General features: G+C 44.9%; 1 protein-coding gene across 1 annotated transcript; it reads left to right on the top strand.

The window, feature by feature from the left end:
- The first annotated feature begins 6,517 nt into the window (after nucleotides 1-6,517).
- LOC119187643 (uncharacterized) lies at nucleotides 6,518-9,510 on the top strand. The gene is made up of 3 exons (XM_037435729.2): nucleotides 6,518-6,610; nucleotides 8,522-8,975; nucleotides 9,342-9,510. The coding sequence occupies exons 1-2, from the start codon at nucleotides 6,599-6,601 to the stop codon at nucleotides 8,957-8,959; spliced, it is 450 nt and encodes a 149-aa protein (XP_037291626.1). The 5' UTR covers nucleotides 6,518-6,598; the 3' UTR covers nucleotides 8,960-8,975; nucleotides 9,342-9,510.
- The last annotated feature ends 997 nt before the right edge of the window (nucleotides 9,511-10,507 follow it).

Here is a 10,507-nt window from a genome sequence, read left to right as displayed (position 1 = left end):
GCACGTCCCGCTGCTACTACCGCTTACCGCCGCTTCTCCTGTCGCATGAACTATCTCAGTAGCACCCATAAAATGATCCAGATGTGGCTCTTCTGTGTCTTCGTCAGAACAGAGTTTGTTGGCATAAGTTGACACGCAGGCATCCGACGGATGACCAAATCAATCGCACTGCAATCTCCTCGGTGTTTTGCACTGTCGACGAACGTGCCTCACCCGCTTGCAACGAAGACACAGTGGAGGCCTACCGAGAATAAGTACGAGTTATTGGTGACCACAGATAGACATAAGGTGTGGTATTCAGCTCACACTGATGGTGTCCTTGAGCTATAAGGCAACGTCCTTGTTTGTTGCCATCCATTGTTTATTTCTTGCACCCCTCTCTCTCAACGGACTTCACCACACCGTGAGCTTGGAACACCTCTTCAACACGTCTCGATACAAGACAAGATGAGGTGGAAGCCAAAGATGTTTCAGCCAAATATTCTTGGTCTCGGAATCTAGTACCATGCACTTCAGCTCTTTTACAAGGAGCTCCCCACAAGCGAAGAGTTTGTTTCACCAGGCTACTTGCACACGTAAGCATCCATAAATGGCTAATTCAATAATGGCCAACTCCTATTATGTCCGCTGTGGTCACCACTTCGAGCAACGCGTCACGGAAATCTGGGGCACAATACGGCCTACCACTCAAGTCGGCATGATAGAAAACAGAATTCAAAACATTGTTACCAGTTGGTAAACGTGGCAGGACGACTTTGTAGCTTGAGTCTTCAACATGGAACGAAGTCGATGATCCTCGGTCATTGGCCGATACGCTGTTCCCAGCAGAGACCATTTTCGAACACAGCCGTTTGATGCGGCTCTTCAAATAGACGCTAATTTTCGTGAAACGTCTATACTGGTTGCAGTCTGCCTACCCAATTTTATAAACATTACTTTTGTACCCTTTTGACAGAGCCGTCACGTCGGGTTAGTGTCAATTGTGTTTAGGTACCATGCGCTGAAATTGATTTATTTAGCAGTGTCAAGGGCCAGCATCCTCGTGAGCATGAGCGCTTCATATCAGCTTCTGGGGTTGTTAATACGCATGTTAACGTTGGCATCGTTGCGCAAGTTCAAACAACTGTTTATATAAACATGTGCAACTCTTCAACATGTGCCAGTGCATGCAACATTTGTACATATATTTAGCCTCATTTTTTGACGAGTCACTCAATAAACAAATTGCAACACGGTCACCTTTCATCTACATGCTTCGCATAACGTGCATTCCCAGGTACGTGGGATCTGCCGATTTTTAGGGGCGAAGCTCCTTACGGCGTGGCTTGTGCGTCCCTTGTTTTAGTGCGTAACCAACGGTGGCACATACCCGAAAAAGCTGTCCTTAGAATATCTGCTGGAGGGCGGCACTTGTATATCATGAATCCATGATGAAAAAATCTGAGATGGCTGTAATTGGAGTGTTCACTAGATAGACAGGGGATGAACGGATGGACTGACAGACAGTGGGACGGCCGCACGGATGGACAGACAGAAAGACGATTCAACGAACAGACGAAAGAACGGGAATATGGACGGACGCATGGATGGTCACATGAATGGATGTACACATAGATGGAAGCACGAACGGTCACACGGATGGACGGACACACGGACGGACGCATGAATGGACGAACTGACGAACTCTTCGCCCCGCCAATCATTATTCACTCCGTGGATATGGTGTGATCTTTTTTAGTGCGAAGCATTTCTTAGTGAACTTCGGCGACTTTGAGTCTATCTATCTATCTATCTATCTATCTATCTATCTATCTATCTATCTATCTATCTATCTATCTATCTATCTATCTATCTATCTATCTATCTATCTATCTATCTATCTATCTATCTATCTATCTGTTTTGTTTAGCTTCTTGCGTTTGGTTGCTCTCGAGGTCTCGAGTAAACCAAAATTAGCATGCGAAACCAAGATGGTTTGACGAATATGACGTGCTGGACAAGATATGAATAATGTCACAATCCCGTGGCGTACGTCGTCAAACACTTCCCGCCAGACAGTGGCACCTACGCACGGGCGGGTATGTGCCACAGGTGATTGACACTTAGTATCTATCCAGTAACGACGAGAATACACATGGGTGGTTTTAATGCGCGAACGTCAAGTAAAAAATACCCGACATCGGTAGCGTCGACCCGACGAATACAAAGAATAAATGCCAGGCTCTCAGCTGGGATTGAACCCAAGCATCCTGCGTGGCAACGAAGCATTTTACCTTAGAGCTACGTCAGGTTTTTTTTCTTTAATGCGTGGAATCATCACCAGTAATTGTAAGCTACGCACAGCATAGTTCATCAAAAGTTGGGTAAACACACACAGGCGCCCAGAAGGGGTAGCCACTCCGCAGAGAGTTCAGAAGTCTCGATAACACTGCACTTGAGCAGCTGCTTCTCGGAAAACCGATCTCGTCGACCGTGGTGGCTCGGCGTGTCTGTATGCGACTTTTCTATAGTGAATGCAGTCCCAACAACATGAACAAGTCATATGGAGTATTCTCAGTCGGGCTTTTTTTAAATGTAGAAATGCAAGGGTCTTTATAACTAGAGCAACCTCAAGTCAGCGCTCAATGTGGTCTCCATTATGACAAAACATGCAGGCGAATGAGTCCTGCAATCAGAACCTTATATCATTGATGTGATAGAAAAATGAAGCATTTGTACGAACAGTTTCGCTACATTGATACTAAAATGAACGGCTCTTATATTCGCGCCCTGAACAAGGGTAATTTTGGCACGTGCTCTATTTGGTCAATAAACTTTATTCAATGTGAAAAGGCAGACCTTAACGCCTTGGATACTAGCTTGAGTTTTACCACAGACCTGAATTGCATGTGAGGCTGAACGCTTATGACAATAAAGATTAACTCAATTTGCAACAGCACAGTTATCTGATGGTCAGCCATTTTTGGAGTTGTGCGCTTAGTCAAATCACTTGTGCTATCAACTCAGTCACAGCTTTGCCGCCAAGGCGAAGCAATGAACGTGATAGCAACAAGTTGGAAGGTCACGCGCACAATGGAAAGCAGATTGAAACGTGCCCAGCGTTCTCACGCACAAATGACGCACAAAAACTACTCACATGTACAAATGCACGCGAATAAGCGTCTCAGTTGTTATTTCACTGTCTCTGAAAAGTGTACGCTTTTCGCAAACGGAGGTTGCAATAATTGCAGTGACCTTCATGCACCCGGTAACTACAATAGAATCGTTCCAGATAAAGCCAGAGGCCAGGCAAGGCGTACGATCCTCTTCTCTTCACGACTGCGAGATAAAGTTGCACGAGGGAGCGTCACTCCCCTCTAAGCGGGGCAAAGTAGGCGTGAGAGTGGTGATGCACGCTCATTGCACAATTTTGTTGGTAGTTCTGAAAACACTATAATTCCCCCCGAGATGCCCGTCTACAGCGGTAAGTGGTAGATATAAATAGCTTGGCATTTGAACGGTAACGGACGTGCTACTCGGTGGCTCAGTGGTTAACGCCTCGCACTGAAGATTTAGAGAACCCAATTTTGACTCCGTGGGCTAGAGCCTTTTTCTTTTTTTCTTTCATGCATTTTCACATAGATAGATACCTATACATATGCGCTGAGTGATGGTGACGCCGGCGTTGACACCAACGTAAAAATCAAGCCGAGAATATCCATATAATTGCACTCGCAATAAAATAAAATACAGAAAAACAATGAACTCTTGTAGAACACGTGATTTACTAGAGCGCTGTAAGAGGTGGGTTTGTTGTAATTAAAAAATTGTACGCGAAAGGACAGGAAAGTAAAGTTCTAGCCTAATAATCTGAGGGTCATCATTAAGGAAACCTAACTTTTGCCATTGTAGTGAGGGGTTTGACTTTGTCGAAGTCTTTATGGGAAGAAGAAGTATGCAGTCAACTTGGACGCGTCAGTCAAGATGTAGGTGCAAATGTTCATTGAAAAGTTAGCAACCTTGTGTGAAAGAAAAATGATCTCCAGAACGTATGTTAAAGACTACTGAAAGCCATACGTACCCTTCTACAATTCATGAGGGAAACGTCTCTGTACGACCACCTGTGAAACCTGAATTGTGTGTGCAGTGTGTGTGTTTTGTGCAATGTGTATCTCCTCCTCTCTATCTCTCTCTTTGTCTTCCTCACTCCCCTCTTCCCATATAAGATAGCAAACTGGACTTAGTCTAGTTAACCTCCCTATCTTTCTTACAATTTTTCTTCTCTTCCTCTGTCTCTACTGAGAAAGTTAGTGTTATTAAGAAAGTTATCTTGACAGAAAAATAGGGTCCTGTTCGGCTACTTCAACAGATAATAACGTTTAGCCGATAATCAAACAAGGAAGCTGATTCATACATTTAAAAAGTGCTAGTAATTAAAGGAATATCAGCTTTTTTGAAAGAAATTGAAAAGAATGAGTTAACCTTTAGGTTGTGATGTTATTGATGCCATTATAAAATAAATATTATTATCAATTGGAAAAAAATTGAGTACCATGCGGTAAAGATATATTAACGTAACAGCGTGTGGCGACTCGACATGACTGTGACGCATTATTAAAAAGAGGGCTTTCCCCCCCTTTTCTTTATAGGAAGATGCATTTCAAAGAAAATGCGTAATATATATGATTGGAAAGGACCGCTTCTAGACCGGGAACACCAGAGTGATGTCACACACATCTGGGTTGCTGCTAACAAAGAAAAACACAACAGCACCACATGTAATGGCCGTATAATGGTGGGTGCTGCCAACGAAGCCTATTATGTTGGAGCCACGAAACTATTAGTTCTTATATTGTTATTACTGTCATAAAAATTTAAAAGTACCTTTTAAAAATTTATATTCGTAGGCTCCTTTCATAGAAGTCCACAGGGCTCAAGGCCGCTTCAAAAGAACTTTTTAAGTAACTGCTGGTGAGAAGCGAGATTCATTCTCCAATATACTGTGCTACAATGTGGACTTTTCATTTCGCTTGAACACAAAATATAGGTCGTCAGTGCGCTATCAAGGATATTGTGAAGCTAAGACCAGGCTCATTACCAATCTTATGTAAAAAAATATCAAATGACCCACTACACAAAGTGGTTGTACTTAAGTATTGTCTAATGCTCATCAGTATTTATGCCACACAAATCAATGTGCCGACATTAGTGCTCTTGAACACGCGTGCTGTTGAAAGCCCTTGTTGCGATAAAGGCCATGGCTGGGATCGGTATGTAACGCAAAGCTGGGCAACCATAGCTCTTCGCAGCAGCCCACGAGGTCATGCTGATAACCTGCAGCAGTTATTATTCGCCGAGCGTGCGACGATATCGTGAGTGGAAAAAAAAAAGAGGAAGGAACAGCATACGTTCGGTACGCGATCACGAGGCAAAAATAGTTCGAGTGTAGGAAAGTGCGAGAATGAGTTCGAATAAGAACCCAATGACGCCGGCACCATGGAAATAGAAGAGGGCATTTCGCGTCTTAGCCTGTCCAAAAAAAGCAGCACTTCTAATAAATTCATGGCGCGCACCAGCTTACAGAGGCAGCATCGGTGTTTCCGTCACACGGTTGGTTTCTTCTTTATAAAGAAAGCAAGGGGGCAAGGTTGTTCCTTTTTCTTCTCGAATCTCATCAGAAACTAAGGCGAATGTGCCTGATAACAGAGCTAGACGTGAACATCTGCGCCGCAACGAGACACTGAACTGAATGAAGCTGTGGTACTCATGCGGGCTAAGAAATAATGGAGGTATACACCTCCACCCAAGGATTCCCCGGTCACCCGACCGAGGGATGTGGGCCGTCGGAACCGGCGAGTCACTGATGTCGTGAGTCGCAGCATTCTCCTTCCTCATGGCGTATCCGCGACATCGCGATGAGAATACACATCGACCACACAATCGCGGACGTGGATTCAGGCTCTTCTGCGCGTTGGAACCCGCGTGCCTGAGAGCGGCCGGCGAGAGGGCGGTGCCGCCGCGGGCTTAGTTTTCATTATTCCGGAGCGCAGAGCGCGGCAGATGAGCACCCAAGATAACGCGCTTCTTCGCTGGGTCTAAACACCGCTAGAACGGACACGTGCCTTGAGAAAAAGCAAAAAAGCTAGTCTGTGAAGAGGAATAAGACCCATTGCGGCCTAATGTGCGAGAAAGAAAGCGAGTGCTGTTTGCGATCCAGGGCACGGCACTTGCAGGCTTTCGATGTTGAAACGCCGGCACCGTACAAAGGCCTATGGCTTTTATCCTTCCGCTTCCTTCGTAAAAGGACGGTGGGATCAGCTGATTCGAATATGAAGTTTTGATAAGAAGTGCTTGTGTGTCATGTTTGGTGTGTGCAAGCGCGCAGCGCCTCGTGAGGAAGCTTTGGAGGGTCACAGGGGGGGGGGGGGGGGGGCTGCTACACGCGTCGTCCAGGAAGACGGACCCACCGGAAACGAAGTGATAGCGGAGAGGTTTGGCCGACCTGTGCTGTGACGTAGTGAGAAAACATGGATGTGCAGGTATATAAGAGCTGCAGTGGCCATCTGGCAGACAAACACTTCCATAGCTTGCTTGTGGGATCACCAACCAACCAGACACCATGACCACTCTGGTAAGACATCACTTGTGGCTCTTGATGAGGATACGGTTTGAATTGTGCACTCACTTTGAACTCAATATTTGTGACTCTGCAGTGGTGAATTCACTTTGCTTCAATTGCGCAGCCCTAGGATGCTGAGAGTGGAAGTGCGCATGCCTCACGTACTTCCGCTCTCTTGCTACTAATGCGGGCTGAATGAAACTTTTGATCTATCGTTGACTGGTTTATGAAGGACATATGTGTAGGGACTCAATATAAATCTATTGAATATGGGGAATTTTAATAAGTTCAAACGAGGACAGTTGGTGTGCGTGGACACTGGAGCACCAGTGTTCAATTGCTAACACTAAATGATTCGGCAATGAAAGAGCTGCCTCTTTGGGCATCCTCATTGTGAAGGAATGACAAAACCTTGAGCTGCTTAGCTTACGTAATTGAAAATGTACCCATGTACCAAGTTACAAAACCACTAACGTTTTTTTCTAAAATGCGACGTACCAGAGATAAATATGAAATGGAGAGTTGAAGTTAATTGCTGAAAGTTTCTCGTATTTTATGTCACTAATGATGCTGCTTGCTTACATGCAATCTGTGTAACAGAAGTAGCCACATAAGGCCTATTAAAATTTCTCAAAAACGCTCTCCATTATGATGTGAATATCAAGTAGTATTCTCTGCAATAACAAAAAAGGAATCATGACGAGTTCGACTATTGCGACGGGTATATAACTATTTGTAGGGCCGTTAGCTTTGTCGTGTTCTCCGTTGTCAACGATGCGTTATGCATTCCAGCGCAACATTATTGCTAAAGTCACTTGCGGCTAGGTTCGTGTGATTCTACGACGCAACAGTAAGCAGAATGCGTAGAAAGAAAGGTAGTGAAACTTTGTGGCATCATGTGCCCTTCATTCTTTTTATAGCGCATCTGTATATGACCAGATTAAAGCAGAATTTGTGCGTCCTATGCGAACAAGCGCTCTAGGCGCGTATGTTCACCAAAAATTGGGCAAGCTCCAGTACTAATCGCTGCTTCATTAAAAATGACGAAGACTTCGCGGGCGGAACCGTACGTGTCACAGAAATTGGGCGAATTGCACTCATAATCACTGGTACCCTAAAAATGAAGAATGAAGCACGCTGGCGTCAAACATGCCTTCGTAATTCCGGCATGATGTAAGCAATAATCAAGAAAGGCTATGATGCACCATTGAGATTTAGATGCTCATCAACACTAGGACTACGCGTTCGAGCTTTCCCGGTTAGCAATATGTACGGAGCGCTTTGATTTTTCGGGCGCTACCTCGACCATATTTTTTTACAGGCTTGGTTATAAATAAAGTCTCACAATAATTCTGACCTATATATCCTGCATGTCTACAGTAGTGGTTATTATTTAAAGTACAATTGTACTTATAACAGTGCGACACAACGTATATCTCCCATACCTGTCCTATAAGTTATTATGCCCTAATAAAAACAAATATCCACCGTAACAACCACAGTTCGTAATCATATACCATAGCGAAACTGCCTGGTTCCAAGTTGTAATGTCCACAAACGATCACATCACCTTTGATGCTCGAGCCAACTATGTGTGGAAAGAAGTATGCCATGAGAAAGAAAACATGAGTGAATATTGCTTATTAAGCAATACGCTCGTCTGCTGGCATTTTGTATATAGTAACATGAAGTTGAGTGACACTGCAGTGAATTCTTGTATTTGTCTGATCTAAGAAACCTGCGTAAAAGCATTTGCAGTCATAGAAACTCTTCTTATATCCCAAAAGAGTAGCGGTTGTTCCCTACTTAGCGCCAATAATGAAGGGTAAAGATGGCGATAGCCTCTCCTCTGATAATTTCAACCTCGATGGCTCAACTACAGCATACACCGACTCATCAGAAACGCCGCGCACATGCTCGCAGGCTTACGCCGTCGTACTCAGCGCACTGGTTGGCAGTGCTTTGTGCGGTGTCCTGGGTGGCGGATATGGAGGTGGTGCAGGCCTTGCAGGCCTTGGCGGTGGAGGTCTGGGAGGCGGTGCTGGAGTAGGAGTCGGCAGCAGCGTGGTGCTCCTCGGCGGTGGTGGCGCCGGTTACACCAAGTCCGTGGCCGGACCCTCGTTTCTTGTGAACACGGTGCACCACGTGTCTAAGGTTGATGGTGGAGGTGCTGTCGTTGCCCACTCTGGCCTCGGAGGCGCCGGCGGAGGCTTTGGTGGACTAGGTGCCGGAGGTTATGGTGGAGGCCTTTTGGTCGGTGGCGCTGACCTTGGAGGTGCCGGTCTCGGCCTTGGCGGAGGATATGGTGGCGGATACGGTGGCGGCAAGATTGTCCTTCTGAAAGGAGGATGGCACAAATGAGTGACTTCCACATAAGGTACGCTGACCATCCTCATTTTGTGCCGTGGAGTTGCCGGGATAATTAACGTACACTCAGCTCACATTGAATCGCCTACACTTCATTACTATTACCGATGTGCATGTTTTTGCATGAATGGCGCATGAAATAAAATCTGTGCTTAAGACACTGTAGATGCCGTTATTTTTTTTGTGTACAGATTAAGTGATGTTGCATGTAAAATGTTCGATAGCTTAACCGCGCTAGTAGTCACCGGAAGTGAAGTCTCAAGATGTTTTTATAAAAAAGACAATAATAAATGTGCATCAGGAGGATGAAGAGGTAATTTTTCCTCTCCCGGCACTGTGACACTAACTGTGCGAATGCTTTCTATTCCAGTTGAAGGAGAAACGGCCCGTGGACCGAGTTACGTGGAGCCGTTTTGGGGATGGGCTTCCATGGCTTCAACATATCATCAAAGCCGAAGAGAACGAAGAAACGTGACATGTATTTTCAGCAGGTGTAAATAAACATCACTGGTGGACAGCTGTCCACATCACCTGAATACACTGATGAGACCTTGTTCTGCAATTTCTCTTTCAACCAAAGATTTCACCGTTCTTTTACCTGTTACGTTGCTTAGAGTTTTATGCTACAAAGTGGCGATACTCTCTATCTGCTTAAACGGCTGCATTTCAATGGTGATATAAGGTAAACATAACACTGCACCATATATTATATGTATATAAACGAACACAAGGGGATCATTACTGATGGGAGAGGGACTATTCCGCCGTATCGTTTTAAGTTGTACACTCATTCCTGGTAGATCACAAGATCAGTCGTTCAAACAGTTACGATGCTGTAAACTATGAGGATGACGTATTTATTTACTCACGGTATACTGAAGCTTCAAGGAACTCTGACAGTGGTACTTGTTCAGGTATTTCATATTGCGTGTAGATGAGATCGAACATTTAAAAGGGCGACCACTCGTGATACAAAACAGAAGCTGTGAAGCAGAAAAGGCTGGAACAGAAGAAGAAAGAATGAGTAAATAATTGTATTTACAGAATTGTGCCACATGGGAGGTTGGTCGTTTATTACGGAAAGCACATTATTAAATCACCTGAAAAAAGAAATGAAGGAGTCTGCGCTACTTTTTCAGTTCGTGGTATAGCCCAAACGCGGTAGTCTAGCGACTAAGGTACTCGACTGCTGGCTCGCAGGTCGCGGGATCGAATGCCGGCGGCAGCGGCGGTATTTTCGGTGGAGGCGAAAATGCTGTAGGCCTGTGTGCTCAAAATCGGGTGCACGTTCATGAATCCCGGGTGGTCGAAATTTGCGGAGCTGTCTACTACGGCATCTATCGTAATCTTATGGTGGTTTTGGGATGTTAAACCCCACACATTAATCAAAATCTGCTCCAGGTAGAAACATTCAATATTGTTGGCGAATGAAATACAGCGTCATTTCTTTTGCACAGTTGACAGCCGATAAGTAAAAGTGCCGACATGCTTGACTGAGCTTATACAGAATTATATGAGAGTACCTACATAACCTGGTGGCGT

Source organism: Rhipicephalus microplus, chromosome X (assembly GCF_043290135.1).
Source record: "Rhipicephalus microplus isolate Deutch F79 chromosome X, USDA_Rmic, whole genome shotgun sequence".
In the NCBI taxonomy this organism is placed as follows: domain Eukaryota; kingdom Metazoa; phylum Arthropoda; class Arachnida; order Ixodida; family Ixodidae; genus Rhipicephalus; species Rhipicephalus microplus.
This window is presented reverse-complemented; position numbering and strand designations above follow the sequence as displayed.